The 24,114-nt window shown below is 41.8% G+C and overlaps 1 protein-coding gene across 2 annotated transcripts in view; it reads left to right on the top strand.

Annotated features, from left to right (window-relative positions):
• Positions 1 to 24,114, top strand: part of FRMPD2 (FERM and PDZ domain containing 2) — a 142,016-nt gene that overhangs the window by 72,929 nt on the left and 44,973 nt on the right. The window contains exons 11-13 of one of the 2 annotated variants that reach the window (XM_033209176.1): positions 5,812 to 5,964; positions 10,980 to 11,165; positions 17,638 to 17,794. In XM_033209176.1, coding sequence (XP_033065067.1) covers positions 5,812 to 5,964; positions 10,980 to 11,165; positions 17,638 to 17,794 — 496 coding nt within the window. Of the gene's footprint in view, positions 1 to 5,808; positions 5,965 to 10,979; positions 11,166 to 17,637; positions 17,795 to 24,114 lie in introns of both variants that reach the window. The other variant, XM_033209175.1, reaches the window with a different exon arrangement.

Here is a 24,114-nt window from a genome sequence, read left to right as displayed (position 1 = left end):
TATGTGGGATAGATGGGGAGGGCTGTGAGTGACCTCAGTTATAACTTGCCTGCCTTGGCTTTGGAACTGGACTGAAGGGCAGGGACAAGCCCAACAGTTAAAGCAGTGAGAACAGTGGGGTTGTAAACATTTTTTTTGCCATGTCCCATGGATGAATGGACATTAAAACCCAACAAGCACACAAGTATATAGAACAGAACTGAAGCAAAAACCTCAGGAAATAAGGTGCAGCCTTTCTATATGCAATGCACATTGATATCTCCTATTATATTTTCATTCATTTTAAAAATGCTGATTATGGGCCCCTAAATTGATTCATAGCTCACCAATGGGTTACAGACTGCGTTTCAAAAAACACTTCTCAGACTCTCCCAACACTGTCTTGCTTTCCTCCTGGTACAGCTTCGGAAGGTGCTGCTGTGTCCTGGGGTCTTTGAAGTCCCTGCGTATTCCTTCACCCTGCAGGCTTTTTGTTCACAGCATTTATCATCACGTGGGATGATGAATTCATTTTATTGATCATTAGCATAGAAAACACCTGAGGGTAAGGGCTTTTTTTGTCTGCTTTGTGTAGCCATTTCTCCAGCACCAAAGCAGTGCTTGAAGCACAGGGAGTTTGTGCAAGAGTTGTGAATGAATGGAGCTGAAACTCCTGGACTGGAAGACACTACAGATGACAGTCATCCATTGGAACATTAGCAGTTGGCTTGTCAAGGAACTGTAGTTCAATTCCCCTCTGTCCCCTCTTCTGGGCCTACCCTGGTCCATGGGGACTGGAAGTTCACTTTCTGCCCCTGACACTGCCCCAGGGAGACAGTGTCTCAGAGCTGGCCTGGACCCCTTAACCTCCTTCCTGCCCTTTTGACAAGCCCTGTCACTGCTTACCCTTGAACTCTTTCCTGCCCTCAGTACCTGGGCCTGGGGCCTTTTTCATGCCTAGGCCACCTTCTTCTTGCCCTTGTGGTGCTACACTGCAGAGTCCTGGGAGGAGGGTGCTCTAAGCCAGGAGTGTCCCAGTGAATCAGTTGACATTCTTGCTGTGGCCTCTGGTTCAGTAGCCATATGGCCTTGGCATGTTTTCTCTCTGAGCCTTGGCTTTTTCATCTGCAAAATGGAAAATAATCATCAATCTCTTGCAAATCTGCTGTAAAGGTGAAAGGTGGCAATGCATGTGTGGTACCTATGCTTACAAGCTTTCCTTTTCCTTCCTCCAGCATTATAGTGCTCTAATATAAAATAACACAACAGCCAACCTTCAGTCTGTAGATTCAGATACAGGATGTCAAACCTGAGTTTAACTCTAGCACTTAGAGTTGTTGGGGACCACAGGTCAGATCCACTAGAGGCAGGTGGGAGTTTGAGTAATAGTCTCTTACTCAGACCTGGAGTCAGTATAGCAGAGTCTGCTGCCCCAGGGCTCCAGGGGCTCAGACCTGTCTCTATGAGCCTATAATAGTCCAGGTTTTCTAGAGAAACAGAACTAATGGATAGTTATCTATCTATCTATCTATCTATCTATCTATCTATCTATCCATCTATGTATCTATCTATGTATCTATCTATCCATCTATGTATCTATCTATCTATCTATCTATCTATCTATCTATCTATCATCTATGTATCTATCTTCTGCCTATGTATCTATCTATGTATCTATTATCTATCTATCATCTATATGTCTTTCTGTCTATCTATCTAGAGATGTATTAGAAGGCATTGGCTCATGTGGTTATGTAGGCTGAGAAGCTTCAAGTTGTGCAGTTAGCAAGCCGGAAACCTGGGAGGGCCAATGGTGCAGTTCCAGTCCAAGCCTGAGCCCAAAGGCAAGAGAAGACCTGCATCCTGGCATGAAGAGAGTCAGGCAGAGAGGAGCTGCTTCTCCACAGGAGGGTCAGTCTTTTTGTTTAATTCAGTCCTTCAACAGATTGGATGAGGTCCACTCACATTAGGGAGGGCCATCTGCTTTATTCAGTGTATGGATTTAAGTGTCAGTCAAGTCCAAAAACACCCTCACAGTCACACCCAGAATATTTGACCAAATATCTGGGCACCCCATGGCCCAGTCAAGTTGACACATAAAATGGACCAGCACCAACACTCCATTATGGTGCTTTCCTGTGCCCGTCCAGTTTCTGACTGATCTCACCCTGCTTCTGGCTCAGTGTCATCTCATTCTCCTCCTTCTGCTTCCCCATCCCCAAATCCTGCCAAGCCTTAACCTGTCTACTGCCCCGAGGATATTTCTGAGGTGCTCTCTGCTGCCCCCATGTGGCCCCTGAAGGCAGACCTTTTTCCTGTCTCATGTTTGTAAAGGCCAATAAGTTTATGCAAACCCATTCATTTATACAACCACTTACTCAGTCTTGATTTATGGAAGGCCTGCTCTGGGCTTGGCACCATTGAATTCTTACATCAACCCTGAAAAGCTGGTGCTTGCCATTGAGAAAGTTGTGACTCTGTGAGGTTAGGTAAGCTAGAAAGAGCACGACCAGGGCTCACTTCACATTGCTTTGCTATATGCCAGGTGCTGCAATGGACACTTCAAAGGGCATTGAGTGAGGCCTCAGAAAGGAGAGTCCCTCTCTGTGTCATTGAAAGGGCAAGAGGAGAAGTCTGGCCTGTTCGCTGCCTGAGCCTCGGTGGCTGTGAAGCTGGGTGGCGGCCACCTGTTGCATCTGGGAAGACAGTGTGGCCTCCTAAGGGGCTTATATTTTCTTTGATAAATGGTTCTGGTGCTGAAAAAAATAACTTGGAAACCACTGTTGTGAAAGATTGGGGGCCCCTGAAGAATTTTAAGCAGGGAAGCAACATGATTACATTTGCATTTTAAAAAGGGAGACAAAGACAATTTAGTATAAAAATAAATCTCCTTAATCACATCATCATAGCAGAATAACCTTCCTCTGGGTGCATTCTCTCCCTGCCTTGATCACATGCGGGGGTTTTTACACAGTTGTGAACTTCACCACATTCCACATTCGATTTGCATTCTTCTTTCTCACTCAGTTGTACATGTCCTCCAGTGGCCTTCCTAGTGATCCTCTGGAGTGGCAGCCTGCTGTGCCTTCCCAGTCTTCCTTCACTTCTTCGTTCTTGTATTGTGGGGTATTCACCCAGTAGCACTATGTGAGTGATAACTACTATTATTATCATTTAAATTGCATCTGATTTTTCTGTTTTATAAATGCCATAAAAACAAGTGTACTTGACCCCAGAGTTTTTTCAGTCCCTTATGGACTTTTCTCTTGGATATATTCCTACCAAAAGGATCCTGGGTCAAAGATCCTAAATGCTTTTTTAAAATAAATGTTTTAATAGACTTTAATGTTTGGAATAGTTTTGGATTCACAGTAAATTTGATTTGAAAATATAGGGAGTTTTCATATATCCCCCGCCCCTCGACATGCACGGCCTTCTCCTACAGACAACATAAAAATCCTGCACCAGAAGGTACATTTGTTACAATCAATGAACCTACATTGACACACCATTACCACTGAGAGCTCATAATTTACACTGAGGTTCACGCTTGATGTTGTACATTCTATGGGTTTTGACAAATGTATAAAGACATGTATCCACCATTATGCTATTGTTGAAGTCAAATAAAATATGAAGATGAATCTCTAAATTTAAAACAATTTATTTGGGAAGCAAGAATTGCAGTTTGGGGTATACTCACATACTGGGTGGTCTTTGGTGTGTCTCAAGAACAAAGAGAAGGTTGAGATTTTTCTTAGGAATAAAATTGTTGTAGTTTTGAAAGAAAACTCATCAGCACTTGAGAAGCTTTTGGGAACTGAAAACTGATTGGTGAGTGACAGTGGGAGGTGAAACAAGTCTTAGAGTCCCAGCAGGCCTTTTCAGCAGCTACTAGGTAAAATTGGTCTTAGGGTTACAGCAAGTCCTTTCAGTAGTTGGGCTGTTGGAAAAATGTAATTCTTGGAGCAGGTGCTATGTGCCCCAAATTCATTTTCTTCCTGGTTCCTGGACTCTGATTTAGTTGAATATGACAAGAATTACTCAATTTGTATAACCAGTTTTCAAGCATCTTACAGAGTAATTTCATGGCCCTAAAAATCCTCTATGCTCCACTTATTTATTTCTCCCTGCCTCCAAACCCCTGATCTTTTTACACTTCCATAGTTTTGCTTTTTCCAGAATATCATATATCTAGGATCATACAGTATGTAGTCTTTACACACCTACGTCTTTCACCTAGTAATATGCATTTTAGACTCTTCCATGTCTTTTCATGGCTTGACAGCTCATTTCTTTTTAGCACTGAACAATATTGCATTGTCTGGATGTAACAGTTTATTTATCCATTCACCCACTGAGGGACATCATTTGCTTCTAAGTTTTGGCAATTATGAGTAAGGCTGCTATAAACATCTGTGTGCAGGTTTTTGTGTGGACATAAGTTTTCAACTCCTTTTGGTAATTACCAAGGAGCACGATTGCTCGATTGTATGGTAAACATATATTTGGTTCTATGAAAAACCACCAAACTGTCTTCTAAAATGGCTGTGCCATTTTGCAATCCCACCAGCAATGATTGAGAGTTCCTGTTGTTCCACATCCTCACCAGCATGGTGTTGCCAGTGTTCTGGAATTTGGCCACACTAATAGCATTCTAAGTGCTTTTTTACGCACTAGCCTGCTGAACAATGTCTCTCCGTTTGTGGTGGAGCTGAGCTCAAAACCAGCACGAGCCAGCACCAGCCTGAGGATTCTTGGTCCATGGTCACATGGGGACATGCTACATCAGGAGAGTGGGAGGTGGCGGACACTGTGCTCTTCCCTTCAGATCCCCCCTCAGGCAAACTCGTTCACCCCCAGCCCCAACGAGGCCAGATTCTCCCAGATCCTAGCTGCCTTCCTCATGAGTAACTGTTCTCAACTGGAGTGAAATGGCTTGCCCAGGGTTAGGCTGGCAAGGGCATCCTGAGACCAGGACATGTTGATTTGGGAATACAAAGGAAAGGTCAGCTTCTCCCTCTGCCTGGTCCTGCATTCCTCATTCTATATATTGGACCTCAATATCACTCCTGCGTGGACTTCTGCAGACTTCTGCCTGCCCCAGAGTCTGTGTTCAGGGAACTCACCATCAAGCAGTGAGTGATTCGACCTGCTGTCCTCTCCTAGCGGGGATGCAGCCTCAGTCTCTCAAAGAACAGACTTGACGAAGGTGGGCTGGGGGTATCCAGTCTCCCCTTTTTCAGGGGGCTACTCCTTGAACACTTTCTTGTGCAGCAATGATGCCAAAGCTAAGACCTTCCTGGTGAGAAGAGACAATGTTCTGGGAGTGCAAGTAGACAGAAATGCTAAATGAATTAAGAAAAAACATGGAGTTTTGGGGCCAAGGTTTTGCTGTGCCTTTTGGTAAAACATACATCATGGAAAGTGTGAGGGTTTGGGGTGAACAAATCTTGTTTCTGTCACTTTCAAGTGGTGTGAGCTTTGCCCTGTTGAGTGACCTCTCTCTTGCTCATCTTGGCAATGGCAATGACAATGCCATCTTCAGAGTATTCCTGTGAGAATCAGAAGAGCCTTATGTGTTCTGTGAACTACCTGCATAAAAAGGGTTTCAAAAACAGCTCCTTTACTCTCTCTTTTCTGTTCATGTCCTAGGGTTTGGCCCTGTTTCTAGTATAGTGGAAAATGATTTCCCAGGTGGGCACCTCGAGGAAGTGTCTTTCTCTGGAGCTCTCCTGGAATTGTGACTACAGATAATGTTTTCATTCTGCTCAGAGTCCCCCGGACAGTGTCTTGATCATGCCCTCCCCCTCTGCATCTTACTTCCAGCAGGTGGAGAGTAAGCCATACTTTCACGTTGAAGATTACATCCCAGCAAGTCTGATCGAGAGGATGACCGTTTTACGGGTCCAAGTCGAAGTCTCAGAGATGCACCGGCTCAGCTCTGCACTCTGGGGAGAGGATGCTGAGCTGGAGTTCTTGAGGGTAAGGCCTTCCTGACCTGGAGAGAGGTGTTGGTCTTCAAGGGAATGCAGTCAGCAATCCCCTCTGGAGCCTTCTCAAGGGGCCCAGGTGTGTGCAGACCCACAAGGAGGCATGAGCAAGGGTGGAGCTCTAAGAGGGAGGGAGGGGCAAGGAGAGGCTTCTGGAAGCAGCTGGCATTGGAAATGACGCCAAAGAGGGTAGGATTTAGTGAGCTGGGGTGAGTGTGGTAGGGCTTTTTCTTATTTGTTTATTTTTTTTTTGAGATGGAGTCTCGCTCTGGGATTACAGGTGCCTGCCACCATGCCCCACTAATTTTTGTATTTTAGTAGAGACAGGGTTTCCCCATGTTGGCCAGGCTGGTCTCAAACTGCTGACCTCAGGTAATCTGCCTGCCTTGGCCTCCCAGAGTGCTGGGACTACAGGCGTGAGCCACTGTGCCCGGCCAAATCTTAGGTCAGCATTCCAGACACTTTCCTCCAAGCAGGGAGACCACGTTTCTTATAGTTGACACATGGGACAGCAGTAGTACAAGATCAGAGCTTGAGCCAGAGAAAAGCCGTTGCAAAACCTCAAGTTTGCAGCCCTCCAGGCAGCAGTCCTCAACACAGCACAGCGCTGTGGCCTGTGCACAGGGGTACAGCTTGAGCCCGCTGTCTCTTCACCAGCAGGGCAGAAACAGTGGCACTGCAGTACCCCCGTGTGGGCACACACAATGATGAATAGTCTTTGCTACTCCACAACTTCCCCTTGCTGTGGGCCAGGCACTGGAAAATGGAGACTAAAAAGCATATGCTCTTTGTTCCCAGGAAGCCCCACGTCTTGTGGGGAGGATTGCGGTCTACCCACAGGCGCACAACTCAATAAACGCTCAATGGAACAAGAACAATACCAGCTACTCTATGTCAAGATATGGGGACCAGGGAGGGAGTGGCTACTGTGCCTGTGCAGATACAGCTGGGGGGCAAGTGAGAGGACATTCGCAGCTTCCCCAGGACAGGATAGAGGCTGGGCCATTTGATTGGGGGAGCAGTTTTAAAAGGAAGCTAGGAGATTTGTATATTTCTCTTTACAGAAGTCAGGTAGAAATATTCCGTCTGTGTTTTCTAGCCCTTAATTGAGATGGGTACTTGAAAACAGAACAGCCAACATGAGGTCGGTCCTTTGCTTTTCAGCCAGTCATTTTGCTGAACTATCCCTGTATCTAACATAGTGTAGCCTGCAAGCGTTTCGTTTGAGAAGCACTGGCAAAGCATGATCAGGGCACTCCATAGTCCGGGCTGCACACGTGTTCCCTGTTAAGGGGACAAAGCATTCCCTTGATGAAGGACCAGTGGACACTTCAAAGCCACCTGATGATGAGTGGTCACAGAGCCACAGAACTGCAGAATCCAGTCTAGAGGCCAAGGACCCCACCCTGCAATAGACGCCTGTAGGATGGACGTTACCTTCTGGCCTCTGCCCAGACCCTGGCTTTGAGTGCTGAGTTCACTGTCAGGGTCCCTCGCTTCCTGGTTGAATGATGAAAAATGATTGTAAAAGAAACTACCAGGCTCAGAAGCAAAAATACAGGAAACCAATTTTCCCCCATTCACAGAAAGCACTGAATAGATTTTATTTCGTTTACATGTAATCTTTACCGGTTTCAAGGAGCACCCTTGCTTTTGCAGTTCCTCTTGGTAGACTGGTTGGGGTTGTTAACACTAGTGTTACCTGCCTGTGGTACAGACGGAGACGCTAGACAGGGCTCTGTCATCACCCCCAGAGCACACTGGGAGCCTCTCATTAGGGTGAGGGTTTGTTAAAGGTTTTCTCCCCCTCCCTGATTATAAAAGTAAACATTTCCTCATAATTCTGCTGCCTGGAGATAGCACAGTTATATTTTGGTATATTCATCCTTCTCTGTTTGTTCTGTGCATTCCTGTATATGTGTATATGCATATATGTTTAAAATTAGCTTTATATTATATATGCACTTTTATGTATGCATATAATCCCATAAGTCTAAACATTTGAAAACTTCTTTTGAATTAACGTATGTTGTACCCTACTTTTTTCTCTCAATGCTCTATTGTTTAACATACAAATAGTTTCCAATATGGGACTATTTAAAATGATACTGAGATTAGCATCTTTTACATATAAATCTTAGCTGTATTTCTGCTTCATTCCTTAGGGATAGAATCTCATGAGTGGAGTTACTGGGTGGAAAGTAATAAACATTTTGAACATTGTTGATACATATTGCTAAGACACCTTGCACTGCAGTCCTTTCTGGACACTTTCCATCCCTTCTACTGGGCTATAAATGCCTGGAGGGCCCTGGATCCTCAGAGCCAATCCCAGAGCTCAGTTACTACTCTACGAGCAATCACGGGATTATTTAATTCTAGCTCCTCATGGCTCTTGTGTTTCATTAGAAAAAGGAGAAAATCATTATTGGGAGGCTGCCTCTTGGCCCCTGGTTCACTAATGACTAACTCTGACAGTTCAGCATCTCATACTAGCTACAGACTGGGCAAAAGTCCATTTTGGGGAGCACTGAATACCATAGTCTGTCTGTAGATTCACAACTATATTAACGTATTAATCTCAGAATAATCTGTTTAAGGTGAATTCAGTGTTTTCCTAACTTCCTCAACCATGGAGCCATTTTCCTACATAGCTGAGGGTTATAATAGGTTATTAAAATATTTGTTTCTTGCTATTGAAATCATACTGGTTGTATCTTGTAGTTTCTCCCACTTAGCACTACAACAAATGCACTCTCCTGATAATTACAAATGCTTTATAAATATCCTTTGTAAAGGCTGCCTGATAGTCAATTTTAAGGCAGTACTGTTTTTAGGAAACTGTTTACTTCCAGGAGCTGGTTTCCCCAGATCACCCCACAAATCTGTACTGAACAGCATTATGAGAAGGGGTAGTCCTGATTATTCAGCATATTTTCTTAGGGTAAATACCCATGGGTGTAATTATGAGGTCAGAGAAGAAGAATTCTGAACCCCTTGATGAATATCCAGAAATAACAATCCATTTGTTTAGAAGAACGTTCAATACAGCAAGGGTGCTGTGTGGCTGCAGCCAGGAGTGCTTGGTCCCATCTCAACTTTGCTGCCTGTTGTAAGGAGGACAGGCCTTGTAGTAAGATGGCCCAAAGCACATGGAGAGGAAATGACCCTTTGAAAGGACACCCAGCAATAGCAATGCAAACAGGGCCAGGAGAAGCATCCTAGGAGACTCCCTAGCAGACAGGGAATGGAGGTAGACGCCATTATTTTATTGTTTTACAGATGAAGATGCCATTGACAACATTAAGTATATTCGCCTATGTTTCCAGGCCTTTTGGATTCCCTGTATTTCAGTTGTTAAGAGTGAAGACTCAGGAGCAAACAGGCTCATCTTTCCTATTTCTATTCCTGACTCCAAAGCAGGAACTTGGACAGATTACTTAGAAAAGGGATAGCGTCACCATCTCTGTGATTGTTCTGAAGATTAAATAATAATGAAATTATGCTGGGAGAGGCTTAGCATGGTGCTTTACCAGTAGGAATCTTGAGGCCCAAAGAACTGAAAAGTATCATATCTCTCTTTGTATAGTTAAACAATAAATTAGAATATAAACTAATACTAAACAATTGAAGAAGTGTAAGTCTAGCAAAGATGTCTTTATCCTAATGAGGACTACTTATTAATGCTTATTTTTAAAAGAAATATCACACCGAATTCTTTAAAAACATCTACCTAGTTATCTTGGGATGGTCCTGCTTTGTAAAACTTTAATCACATGCCCAGTCTGGCCACTGGATATTTCAGCACCAGCGCTCAGTAAATATTGATTTGTATGATGATGAGGATACTGACTGATTATGATGACAATGATAATCATGATGATGATGATGACAGGGTCTCTCCAAAGTTAAATGAAGGAGGCTTAGGCTTCAGAAATGTAATCTGAACCCTGTGTGAAGAGCTGTGGAGTCTGCAGGCAGCATAAGCTGTCTGCACGGACTTCATCAACAGTGAATGGGCAAGGAGCCTGAGAAAGGAACTCTCAAAAGCCATAATTTGTCCCTGTTTTTGTAACCTTGCCTGGGGGTGAGAGAGATTGGATAGGACATGATGCTCTCTGGTTGGGGGTAGGAATGGGATACCAGATCTCAATAATACAACTCTTCTGAGAGGGCTTCAAATGCATGGAACAAGAGGTCCTGGCTGTGGGTCCCAGAGACACATCAACTTTCTGATGGGGACTGGTGTCTTCCTGGTGAAGATGAGGTTGGGAAAGCCCAGGGTGGGAAAGTGACAGCCATTCAGGTGTAGAAACATTTGTGTTCATTTTATACTCTGGTCTCTTAAGAAGTTGGTGGCCTAATGCAGTCCCCAGCTCCAGTTGACCCATGGCCTCTGGCAAAATTTATTCCCCTAACCTAGTAAACAGAGGCAAGACCTTGGGCTATGGGGACCCCCATGAAGGCATTGCTGCGTGGTGAGGAGTGCCAAAGTGAATTGTCATTTTCTCTGCAGTTCACAACTAATACTGGTGATCTGGAAGGTTGCTTTCTATGCCTTAGCCGCAGTTTTTGTATCTGTCATGTAAGGGGGTTGGAACAGAAAATACTATAGACTCTGACATATCCAGGAAAAGAAATCTCTACCATGAGATGTCCCAGAAGGGTATGAATTCTAAAGAACTTATTCAGAATATTATTATTCTACTGTGTTATTTTCATAATAACTGTGTTCTAAGTACTGTTTTAGGTATTCCATGAGAAAAGTATTCCTTGGGTTACAAAAAAAAAAAAAAAAAAGGAAAATTCCATCATATCAGAGGTGCAGAGAAATTCTGTATGTAGCAAATAAATCTGTTCGATCCAGTGTTTCCTAAACTTATGGGACGATCCTACTCTTTCTTTTCAGAACGCCTATCAATGTGTTTTGCATGGAGTGAATGACGTGAGGCCCATTATTTTAAACCATGTGCCTGTCTCTTCTAAATCAGCCTTTTTCTGCTCCAGGTCACTCAGCAGCTCCCAGAATACGGTGTGCTGGTTCACCAAGTATTCTCAGAGAAGAGGAGGCCAGAAGAGCAGATGGCCCTGGGGATCTGTGCCAAAGGTGTTGTAGTATATGAAGTAAAAAACAACAGCAGAATTGCAACTTTACGGTTTCAGTGGAGAGAAACTGGAAAGATTTCTACTTATGTGAGTACAGCTCAGTTGATAAATAACCTGCACTTCATTTTCCTCTAATTTGTTGGCCATTTAGAGGAGCAGTGGGTCGTGGGTCACGTGGCTTTCTCCTGACCAAACGTTCTCACAACCTGTCTGTTTGTTAACCTGCATTCTGATGCATTGAAGGATATTTGGAAGAAGTCTGCCAGGGGATTTTGGGAGGTCCTCAGGAGGCCATTTCTTCCCTACTATTCCTTGCCTGGACCCCCACATATCCCCAAGAACAGCCATTGGTCTAAAGGGCTACACGTCCCTTCTGGGTAAAGTTTTCTTAATTTGGAGACTCCATTAATGTTGAGAGCAAAGTTGGAGATGGGAAATGGATGTTGAGAGTGTAGTTTAGGTTGAGTGGAGCCTGAAAGGTTTGGTAACTTCTTCCTGTGTTTTAATTTTCCCTTAACACACGATGTGCCAAGGCCTCTGGTCTGTCTCTGAGGACTAAAGATGTGCTACAGGACACTGAGGATTGCAAAATTTTGATAGCTCTTAAAAGTTTGACGAGTTGCCGGGCGCGGTGGCTCAAGCCTGTAATCCCAGCACTTTGGGAGGCCGAGGCGGGCGGATCACGAGGTCAGGAGATCGAGACCATCCTGGCTAACACAGTGAAACCCCATCTCTACTAAAAAAAAAATACAAAAAACTAGTCGGGCGAGGTGGCAGGCGCCTGTAGTCCCAGCTACTCGGGAGGCTGAGGCAGGAGAATGGCGTAAACCCGGGAGGCGGAGCTTGCAGTGAGCCAAGATCTGGCCACTGCACTCCAGCCTGGGCGACAGAGCGAGACTCCGCCTCAAAAAAAAAAAAGTTTGATGAGTTGATGGGTGCAGCACACCAACATGGCACAAATATACATATGTAACAAACCTGCACGTTATGCACATGTACCCTAGAACTTAAAGTATAATAAAAAAAAAAGTTTCAAAGTCTATTTTTGGATAGAAAATCCCCATTAAGTATACAACATTTGAAATCTACTTGAACTCTATTTGCATGCATATTTCTATCTCCTGAAGTGAGTCACTCTGGCACTGTACCCTGGTGGCTGACAGCCTCTGCCTGTCCCTTGGTTGTTCCAGTCAGTACCTGTGTCACTTCAGTGACGATTTATTATAAAGTAGGAAGTTCTTTATCTTGTGGCCCATGAAAAAATATTTGTTTCCTATTTAGTTTTCTCTATGGTTAAAAATATTTTCTGACTAGATCACTATTTGTACTATTATTTGATGTTAGAGTTTCCTGAGTAGAACATAATTGCTTTCATTCATTTTCAGGATGTTTCTTTTATTTCTTCCATCTTGGCTTTGAAGTTAACACATTGTCAAGATACAATTTCATAATAAATTGTTGTTTGTTTTCAGGAAAAAAGCTTACATATAAAAATAAATAATAATTGAGCACAATTTAATTGGGTTTATTCAAGTGGTCCATATATTATCAGGAAACTGACTTTTTTTCCAAATTATTTTGACGAAACTCAAATGAATTTATATTTGTGAATTTTTCAGAATTTTAATTACTCAAATTACTTTAACTAAACTGAAAGATTATATGAAGAACTTTGTTTAATGAATTTAATACTACTACATTACTTATTTTTTATTGCATGTTTAATTGTTCAGATTTTTCAATGCACTGTTTCAAAATATTCATAAAAATGCAGATAACCTAAAAAGTAATTTTTAAAAATGGAATTTTTTGAAGCTGTAAAGCTCAATAGTCCCCTTAAGTAGGTACTTTATGTATACATTGGTTTAACTTTTACAGGTGTTTATTTCCCCCCCTACCAGGGGATTTCCTGATTAAATTAGTTGATTAATTTCTTGTTTAAAACTGGGAAGTATTCAGGCTCTGAAGACAAACTTAGTAGCTCAAAAAATACTTAATTAGGGGTTCCATTCTCTGATGATCATCCTCTTCCTTGGCGTGAATAACTTATTTTTACAGAACAGTCATCAGATGAAGTAATGTCATCGGCAGCTTGCTGCAAACCAAGCATCTTACTCAGATAATGATTTGAACTCTTTATGCTTCTGTAAGAACAAAATAGGGAATTCAGTGAATAACATGAAAATTAACTCAGGAAACTGGTCTCAGTTTTGCTTTTTAATACCTGAGGCCAAAATTCTTCAATTACAGATCGTTCATCTTGCCAGCCTGCACCAAAGCAGCAAAGGAAATAGAGAAAGATGACATTTCCAAAAAATATGATTCATAGATGTGTTGGCATCCATGTGTGGTTTGATTGTTCATTCAAAAACCTGTTCCTTCTAGAACAATAAACCTATGCATGTTAGTAACTGTTCTGGGTTATCAACACTAGTTAAGTCTCTGAAGAGAAATACATAGAAACAGAAGCAGATACATGCTATGTGGGGCCCTCTTTATGAAAAAGAATACAAAGTTACAATAGATGGCATGAAATAAATGTTTATTTAGAATGAGAAAAGAAATCACAAAAACTTTATGAACTTTTAAAAGCTGAACAAATCCTGCAGATATCACAAAAGCCAGCAAGTAATATTTTTATTAACTTCCTGACAATGTCTATAATACTTTTTTCCTTTCAAATTTTTAATGGCATACTCTGATTATTTTTCCATATGATGAAACTTTTGTTATATAATTTTCTCTAGAGATGATAGAAATATAGTTTAGCTTTTCTTCTAGCATGGTGGATTGAAATGTTTTTATTATTGAAACGATTAATAGGATGCATGAAACACGCAGCTTTGCATGAAACATTTTTGCTCTTTCTAGTGCTGCAACAGAGTTCTTTGCTGCAAATGCGTGAAACCTCACAAATTCTATTTCATGGGATTCCCATAAAAAATTCATATGATGTATTGATAATGCAGTATACACAATTATAGAGTATATCCCTGATAAGGAAGCATTTCAATTGGATAGTATTTTTGAGAACTAAATTACAGTTTTTCATTTCTGATGAGTGCAAAAACTTCTTGTAGATCAGCTACTGGCTCTGTACAGCTCATGGTTCCTTCGGGGGCTGGGTATCATAGAGCATGGTCAATTTCATCTGGCTGCTGGCCCTGCAACTTTCTGCTGAGATTTTAGGTGAGTTAGACAAATGGAAGGAGTATTCTGGGATGGCTAGCAATAAAGCAACTATTCTAGAAGAGCCTTCAAATCACCTAAATAAATCCAACTAAATCTAAACCAAGTGTATCCCCATCTCAACTTCTTAGAGAGATCTGGTCCATGTCACCCAATACCACCTGGTGCGAAGGTAAGTGGCAAGGAGGGTGTGTCTGAGTAGAAGGAGTCAGTGGTCTTAACCAACTGGGGTGAAAACATCTTACTTTCTGCGTATTAGAAGACCATGTGAATGCATTGCCAGGGCTCCTCCGGGAGGTTAGGGCCCTGGAGCTTCAGTTTCATTAGCTTGATGGCAAATCTCCCCTGCCTAGAAAACTATTATTTGTATTTGATACAAAGATGTATCAAAACAAATAATCAAGCAGGTGAACAAATAGCAACAGAAAAAAATAAAAATAAAAAACTCCTAGGGATGAAAAATATTCAAAATGGTAAACTGATGCTTTGAAACCAGCATGTTACAGAAGCACCTGCTATGAATTAGGTGCATGCAAGAGTAATTGCGGTTTTCGCCATTACTTTTAACAGCGAAAACCGCAATTACTTTTGCACCAACCTAATATGTTTATACTGCAACCACAGAAGTGTAAAGAAGGGATTTCATGCTGGTGCTGAAAACTCAGAGATGGAGTTATACATCATCGTATACATCATCAGAGCAGCAGCTTGCCTATGCGAAAGTTTGCGGATAAGAATTTTCCATTATATGATGTTATCAAAATGGTGACAAATGGAAATAATATCCAAACCACTACAGTCAAGACTGTTTTCATCTTTATGTCAAGAAATAGGATCAACATTCCACTCTGGTGTTTGATACCTTGGAGCACTGGCATCTGAAAGCAGAGTTTTGCTGAGAGTTTATAAGCTGAAAGAAACTTTGGTGTGTGTGTTTGTTTGTATGTGTCTGTGTGAATGATTCTCTCTTCTCAGATTTGTTAAAAAATAGTTATTACATTTTAAAAAGTGATTTATTCTTGCAAGACACAGTGGCTCACCCCTGTAATTCCAGCACTTTGAGAGGCTGAGGAGGATCACTTAAGCCTAGGAGTTCGAGACCAGCCTGGGCAACATAGCGATACCACTGTCTCTACTTAAAAAATACAAAAATTGGCCGGGCGCGGTGGCTCAAGCCTGTAATCCCAGCACTTTGGGAGGCCGAGACGGGCGGATCACGAGGTCAGGAGATCGAGACCATCCTGACTAACACGGTGAAACCCCGTCTCTACTAAAAAATACAAAAAACTAGCCGGGCAAGGTGGTGGGCGCCTGTAGTCCCAGCTACTCGGGAGGCTGAGGCAGGAGAATGGCGTAAACCTGGGAGGCGGAGCTTGCAGTGAGCTGAGATCCAGCCACTGCACTCCAGCCTGGGTGACAGAGCGAGACTCCGTCTCAAAAAAAAAAAAAAAAAAAAAAAAAAAAAACAAAAATTAGCTGGATGTGGTGGTGCCTGCCTGTGATCCCAGCTACTTGGGAGGCTGAGGTGGGAGGATTGCTTGAACCCAGCACTTTAAGGTATCAGTGAGTTATGATTGTGTCACTGCACTCCAGACTGGGTGACAGAGCGAGACCCTGTCTCAAAAGAAGAGTGACTTGTTCATATAAAAATTGCTTAATATCTGGATAAACTTAATATAAAACTATCAGGATTGCATGAAAGACTATCAGTGTGTAATGACAAAGTGTTTGGATTTCAAGCAAATATTCAACTTTGAAAAAGTGTGGATAAAATGATCTGTTGAGTACTAAAGAAGAATTATTATGAGTAGTGGAGCAGCATTTATGAATGCTTGAGACAACACATTATTTAAAGAAATGCTAGTTATAGTACAGTTCAATTGGATTCAGAATCCATTCCTATTAGCACAAGGAGGCTTAGCACTATACTTGTCAGTAAAAGTAGAATATACAGAGAATGAACAACTTATCTAAAATTAAGTTAATGGTAAAAAGGAGTTTCTCAGAGAAAAAGCAATGAATATTTATCTGCCTTTTGTTGATATCTGACATGCATGAATGGAATTTCTTGGAAATGGTGACTACCAGGAATTAAAAGAGATTAGCCTTAAAGAGGATCAGGGGTTTCTGGGAGCCCTTTCAAGCATAAGCCCTGTTTCTATAAAGTTATCTTTTTTTTTTTTTTTTTTTGAGACAGGGTTTTGCTCTGTGCCCCAGGCTGGAGTACAGTGGCGCGATCTCGGCTCACTGCAACCTCCGCCCCCCGGGTTCACGCCATTCTCCTGCCTCAGCCTCCCGAGTAGCTGGGACTACAGGTGCCTGCCACCACGCCTGGCTAGTTTTTTGTATCTTTTAGTAGAGACGGGGTTTCATGGTGTTAGCCAGGATGGTCTTGATCTCCTGACCTTGTGATCCACCCGTCTCGGCCTCCCAAAGTGCTGGGATTATAGGCTTGAGCCACCGCGCCCGGCCCTATAAAGTTGTCTTTATAGGAGCAAGCTGAAAGTTCTTATTGAAATAGATAGAATACCCAGAATGAAGACTTTATTTGGAAGTTTTATATGAATTAATATTTAATATCACCTATATTTATATTTTATTGTTATTATCAGAATAATATATTGCAAAAATTTGTGTGTTTTTCATAAGGCTCTATACAGGTAGGCTCATATAGGTCATCTTCCCCAGTTTAGCCCAGTGAGCTGGACAAATACTATCCCTTTGTTTGTGGGCCTTGAAGGTATAATGTGGGGAAGCGTTTCTTTGTGGTGTGACCTCAATTCCTGTGGCATTTTGAGGACTCTTGCTTTTTTATTTTTCATCTGCAGAATAAAAAAAGTGATAGAATCTCTCTTATTCTGTAGTTGTGAAGACAAAATAAATTCATACTCATAAAGCATTTAGAACAGAATCTGCCACGTTATAGTCAGAAATATTATAATACACAGGTGTTTTTATCTTTTTCATAACCTGACTAGTTGAGCTTTTGTCTACAACTTCTTGGAGTTTGTACAATAAAAGCAATGGGAATACTTAGTGGCTTTTCATAATGCACACTGAGGGTTAGGTTCCGTCCTTGCTGAGGTCAATGTACCTGACCCACTTCATATTCTCTTCACCCAGCATGCTCCTTGGAAAATAGTAATTGTTTGATAAACAATTTGATTGATGAATGAAGAAAAAACTAAAAAGAGGGATTTTCTTTACACTAAGAAGAATATCAAGCCATAGTCAGACAGCATCTGCCATGCACCCATGGATGCCTGCTACAGGATGTGGAACTGAGGGACCGAGCATTTTCTTGCAGTTGTGCATCAGTGGAGAGTTGTGGATGATCAGTGTATTTAAAGTCTGTGTTTGCTTCCCTCAGCAAAAAAAGTTCACCATCACAAGCAGTGTCACTGGGAAGAAGCACACGTTTGTCACGGATTCAGCCAAGACCAGTAAATACTTACTGGACCTCTGCTCAGCCCAGCATGGGTTTAATGCACAGATGGGTTCTGGGCAGCCTTCCCATGTTTTATTTGGTGAGTAGAAGCTATATTCCCCATATACACTGTGACAGTTTGTTATTTCATAAAATAATTTGTGTAAATAGAAACAATTGATCTGGGTACCTCTAATAGAGTTGTAAATCTCTCTAATAATGACAGAAATACAATAAAAATGAAATATAGTTTTATTTTCTCATGTTGGCAAGTACTAAAATAAATAACACTGGGAGGGTAAATTGATATGATCTTTTCAGAGTGCAATTGGAAATATATATCAAAAGCCCTAAAAAGTGCATGTCCTGTTGGCCCCATAATTTTACTTGTAGCTAGATATTTATCCTAAGATAATCAGTATAGACATACCCAAAAGTTGCTGCCCTTGGACGTCTACTAGGGTGTCGTTTATGACAGTGACCATTTGAAAGCAATCTAAGTATCCAAACATAGAAGACCAGATAAATAAACCAAGAACATCTATATAAGTCAGACAGTAAAATCAGTTTTTGGACACCGATGATGTGTGAAACTACATGATATGGTGCTAAGTGAGGAAAAGGAAGTTATAAGACTGTGTCTAGCTAGCACCGTCCAATGACACTTTCTTCAATGATGGAAATATCTGCATTGTTCAGTGTGGGAGTCACTAGCAATGCAGACCTATCATTAACAAAAGTTTTTGGAAAAGGAATTCAAAGGAAAAAGACTTTATTCCCGTTACAGTCTGCAAACACAGAAGGCACAACCTTGGTATAAAACAAAGGTGTGTTCTAGAGAACAAAGAGAGGGTTTGGCTTTTATAGAGAAAGTTCCCACCTAGGTTCCCAATCAAGTTCGTTTATGCAAATGAAGTATTCAAACTTGCTTAGTTCAGATTGGTTGATGTGGTGCAGTTCTGACTAGCTGATGCAGCTGAGCCCTGATTTGAGGAGGCAGGTGAGCTCTGATTGGTTGGTTCAGGTGAGCTCTGAAAGTCCCAATGTTAAACAGAAGGGTGGGTATTCAGGGAACTCAGAGTACCTGTGTGACCTCTAATCAGCAAATGGCTGCTTGGCTCTGTTTTGTTTATTTATTTATATTTTGTAGCTTTTAGTTTTTATTTGCCTATGAAACATAATACAATTTTGGACAAAAGGTAACAAATAAACATTGAAATTTCAATGGCTTAATACAACAAAAGTTTGCTTCTCAGGTGCTTCTCAGTCTGGCTATTTTGCAGCTCTCCTCCAGTGACTTGGAGTCTTGGCTGCTTCCACAGAGAGCTCCATTATCTAGAACAATTACTCCAGAAAGGAAAGAGAGAGGTGTAAAATTGCACAAGATGTTTTAAGAGACAGACCTCAAAGTGACTCATATTCCTTCCATCTGCATTTCATTAACAGAACATAGTCACACGGCCCCCATGACAACTACAAAAGGGGTTGGAAAGGGAGGAGTTCCTGTGTGCCCAAGAAGAGGAAGTAGTGTAATGATACACCATGGTCCTTGCCATAATGGCTGTAGCCATCGACTGTATCACCCTTAACTGAGAGTTTGGTATTAAATTCATAGCAGGACCAGATTACTGAAGAGGCAGAGTTTGTAATTTGTGTTTAGATTGGAATCCTTGCAAGCAAAAACACTAAAATGCTTCTGCAGTACACATAATCTAGAGATCAGGTGAACAGCACGGTGACCTGAATGTAGAGCAGTTGAAGATTACGTACCAACAAGAATGACAAGGAATGTCCTATTAAATAACCCTGGAAGCACTTGTACCAATCAGGAAGCTATTTGATGCTGCTTAGCAATTACAGTGAGAAATGTAACTCATCACATTCTCCTACTTTTGGTTGCTTAGCAGATCTTTTGCTTACTGTGCTTCTAAATTCGAAAAATATAAATACCCTTGTTTTATCAGGACCATATCTTAAAAACTTAAAGTACCTAGTATGGTAGGATTTTTTTTGCCTGAACTCATTTTTTTTCAGAAAATTTTCAACTTTTATTTTAGATGCAGGGGGTACTTGTGCAGATTCGTTACATGGGAATATTAGGTGATGCTGAGAGGTTTGGAGTATGGATCCAGTCACCCTGGTAGTGAGCATAGAAGCTGATAGGTAGTTTTCTAACCCACCTCACCTTCCTCCACACTCTAGTAGTCCACAATGTCTATGTTCCCATATTTATGTTCCCATATTTATGTCTATATCTGATCAATGCTTAGCTCCTGCTTATAAGGAAGAACATGTGGTATTTGATTTTCTGTTCCTGCATTAATTTCCTTAGGAATTTGGCTTTCAGCTCGATCCATGTTGCTGGATACAAAATCAATGTACAAAAATCGGTAGCATCTCTATATACCAACAACATCTCAGGCTGAGAGTGAAATCAAGAACACAATCCCATTTAAACAATAGCCACAAAGAAAATGAAATACCCGGGGATACAGCTAACCAGGAAGGTTGAACAATCTCTACAAGGAGAACTACAAAACACTGCTGAAAGAAATAAGAGATGACACAAATAAATGGAAAAACATTCTATGCTTATGGATTGGAAGAATCAATATTGTAAAAATAGCCATACGGCCCAAAGCAATTTACAGATTCAGTGCTATTCCTATCAAACTACCAATGTCATTCTTCACAGAATTAGAAAAAACTATTCTAAAATACGTATGGGATCTAAAAAGAGCCTGAATAGCCAAAGCAATCTATTTTAAATTTGGGCCCAGTTAGTTGCTCAGAATCCGTTTTCAGGGACTGGCTCTTTTAAGTTCACATTTGTTCACACTATTGGACACTTCAAAGGTGGCAACAATAACTGAGGGATTAAATTTTCAATGTTACTTAATTTTCGTCCATTTATATTTAAATTTAAACAACCACATGTGCCTACTGTATTGAATAGCATAGTTATAGATAGACACACCACACTAATTTGGTTAATATTAATGTATTTTAAGATAAGAAAGAATACAGAAATGAACTGCACCAAAATGTTACTTGTTATTACCTTTGGGAGTTAGGCATGCAGGCATGACTGTTTTCTCTGCAATACTTTTTTGATATTTATTAAACTTACAACAATGAACATGTATTATTGTTATAACTAAGAGTGAGACTATTGGTTAAAATGGGGCACATACCACATAAGACAAATTAATATTTACTGAGCATTTACGAAGTGCTATGGAGCTATTTACTATTGTTATTACTAACTTTTCTGATGTTATGTTAAGTACTTACACTAATTACCTCCCTTATGTTCATAATTTATTGTTTTCTCAAACTTCCCTGGTCAAGCAGCCCCAGGAGGCATATACCAGCATTATGGGGAGGAGCAAACTGAGGCTTGGAAAAGTTAAGTAATGTGCTGGCTGCTTAGTGGAAGGCCTAGTCAAGGTTTGAACCTGTGGCTGTTGGGGCCCGGCTTTTGTACTACGGCCTTTTATAACCAGCCAGAGCATAGAATTCAGTGCTAGAGAGACTTGGTTTTGCACACTGGATTTACCACAGCTGCTGTTAATCTCTAAGCATTAGTTCTTCTTTGGTTACAAAAGGGAACAATATAATACAGTGGTTTACACCCTTCATGTTCAGAGCATGGTTTCTGGAGCTGCAGCATGCATGTCATCTGGGAGCTTGCAAAGGATGCAGAATTGCAAGCCCCACTCCAGACCTTCAGAATCTGAATCTGCCTTTTAAAAAGAACCCAAGTGATTTGAATGTACATATAAGCTTCAGAAACACTGATTTGGAATGTGGCCTGTGGAGTCCAGTAGACTGAGGGGAGTGCCACTTTCTAGCTATGTGACTTTGGGCAGCTCACTTCCCCTTTCGGAGCTGGAGTGTCCTCGTTGGCGCATACAAACCATCCTGTCGGTTTGTGTTGTGCTCGAGCGGGAAGGTGCGTGCGTGTAACATTTCCAGCTCGATGTCTGGCGTTCTGTGCTCAGTGCGAGAGTAGTAATGGTGGCTCCTGCTCATGGAGGTTTTGTTCAGTGCCAGCCAATTCATGTGGGAGCTGTGTCATTGGGCTCTGGGGCTGGCCCAGGAGTTGGGGTCAACTGGGAAACAAAATTGCTGAACTTTCAGATGCAGAACCAAACGCAGAAAATTACGGTAGCTTATTTTGTTATTTGCAGCAGAACCAGATGAACATATAAACATTTCATTGAAACCACAGGCTGGTGGTTCCAGGATATTTCCAGGGAGCTGGAGGTGACAAATGTAAATTAATTATACCTGACTTACCTGCTATTGCTGAGAACAGTGTGTGAAACACCATTGATATTGCTTTTATTGCCTGATTTCAGTGACTGTAAAATATTTATAAAGATTTCATGAGCTCACTTGTAAAATTAGTCCTTTCAGGCCTATTTGGCTTGTAACAGGCTGTTTTCTCAAACTGCACATTCTACCGTCTTAGGAGTTTTTAGGAATCTAACATTTATTTGCGTTGAAAGGATGAGTTTAGACAAAGTTTCCTTGCTTTTTAAAATATTTCTTCATTTTAGAAACTCTCTCTGCAGACACCCTTTTCAGTGATTACATGCAGCTGAGAACTGGCCTCCTCCAGCTGATGGTCCCACACATCCCTCAAGCTCAGGGCATCCGTAATTGATCTCTTCCTCTCACACACCTCTCTTTGCCATGATATTTGTCTTGTTCAAATGGGTCCACCCAGCCTCCCTGCAGGAAACTGGGAGTGTCTGGGCCTGCACCCTCTCTTCCCACCCCACTTGTCACCAAAAACAGAGAGAGAGCAATGTCAAAGCTGGGGGAACCCAACACATGTCATATCCTTGAAATGGAGGCACATCACATAATGGACTTGCTGCTGGTACTCATGTCCCGGATAATTGTCCTTCTCAGCCTTCAGAGTGACATTTCAAAAGGACCAATCCGATCATTTTCTTCCATACTGAAAACTTGTTAATGGCTCTCTGCTGTCTGCAGGGACAAGCTCAAACTTCTTCTAGAATGGCATGCCAGACACTTCCCACTCTGCCCCCAGTCCTGCTGTATTCTTTGCCCTGACTCCTCCTCTCTGGTCTCTGGTTGTTTTTCATGCCAGCTTGCAGGCTGTTCAGCACACCAGGGTGACTCAGCTTCCAGGGCCTTTGTGTCCAGCATACCCTCTGCCTACAGCACGTTCCCAACCCTCTCCTGGCTCAGACCACCAAAATAAGTCCGGTAACCTCCTCCTTGAAGGCTTTCCTGATTGACTGCCCCCAGGTGGCTCTTCCTAGGTGGATGGACCACTCCCTCTGCTGTGCAGACCTCTGTCTTCTCACCTGTATTATTCTGCCACTTTTATTTGTGGATATGTCTGCCTGTAGTCAGCAGTGGACTGGGAATTCCACAAGAGCAGCTCCAGCACAGAACAGAGGTGTGGTGTGTCAAATGGGAAGCAGTTAATACATGTTTTTTGATGAACAAATAGACAATTTGCGTGGAATTACAATCATTTACTGAACCCTTCCCATTTTTGATATTTAGTTCACTTTTTGTTTTTAAGTATTACAAATAATATGATAAATATCATTGGAATAAATATTTTTCTGTATTTTATATCGTTTCTTTTAGTTAGATCTCAGAAGTGTAATTGCTGGGCACCAGCGATGGGCATTTTTAAGACTATTGCTGTTTTCCCGCGTGCCATTCTCAAGCCCAGTATTGTCTTGCCTGTTTTGTTGCATCCTTGCTGGAATAGATATCATCGTGTTTATCTTTGTTCATTTGAGAGCTAAAAGTGATTTCTCACTGTGGCTTTATTTTGCAGTCCTTTGATTTTTGAGCAGTTGAGCACTTTCCAAGTGCTTCTTAGTCACTCTTCTGTAAATTGTCTCAATAAGCATATTACTTTATGGTTATATTTGGTTCTGTGGGGAGAAAAGGTAGATCACTGAGCTTTTACAAATGCATAATTTCAGGACTAAATAGGCAGGATCTGTCAGCCCTGCAGAGTGGGGCCCATGGGCCTTTGCTCAGCTCTTCTCACGGGTGGCCCGGGGGCTGCAGGAATGGTTTTGGCCCTTCCCCAAGAAGGCTGCAAGACTGCAGATTTGCAGTGGGCTGCCCAGAATCTTGTCCTGGGTGTCTTTTCCTCGTGGCCCTTGGCTCTGAGTATATCCTGTGCCCTTCTGACACTGTCACTGACTTGGACTTTGCCCTTGACATCCAGATGGATTCAGCCTTATTTCCCTAGTGCCACAGTTATGCTACGAGTCACGCACAGCAGGGAATAGAAACTGTCCACTGTCCTCGGCTCGCTAGTGGCTTTGGGACATTCATGGCAATGCTTCCTTCTGTTCTCGAAAGGTTGTCTGCTTTTGGCTCTATCACCTTCCAACAAATCCACCCTCCACT

The sequence above is a fragment of the Trachypithecus francoisi genome, unplaced genomic scaffold, assembly GCF_009764315.1.
Source record: "Trachypithecus francoisi isolate TF-2019V2 unplaced genomic scaffold, Tfra_2.0 Lachesis_group9, whole genome shotgun sequence".
NCBI classification, from domain to species: domain Eukaryota; kingdom Metazoa; phylum Chordata; class Mammalia; order Primates; family Cercopithecidae; genus Trachypithecus; species Trachypithecus francoisi.
This window is presented reverse-complemented; position numbering and strand designations above follow the sequence as displayed.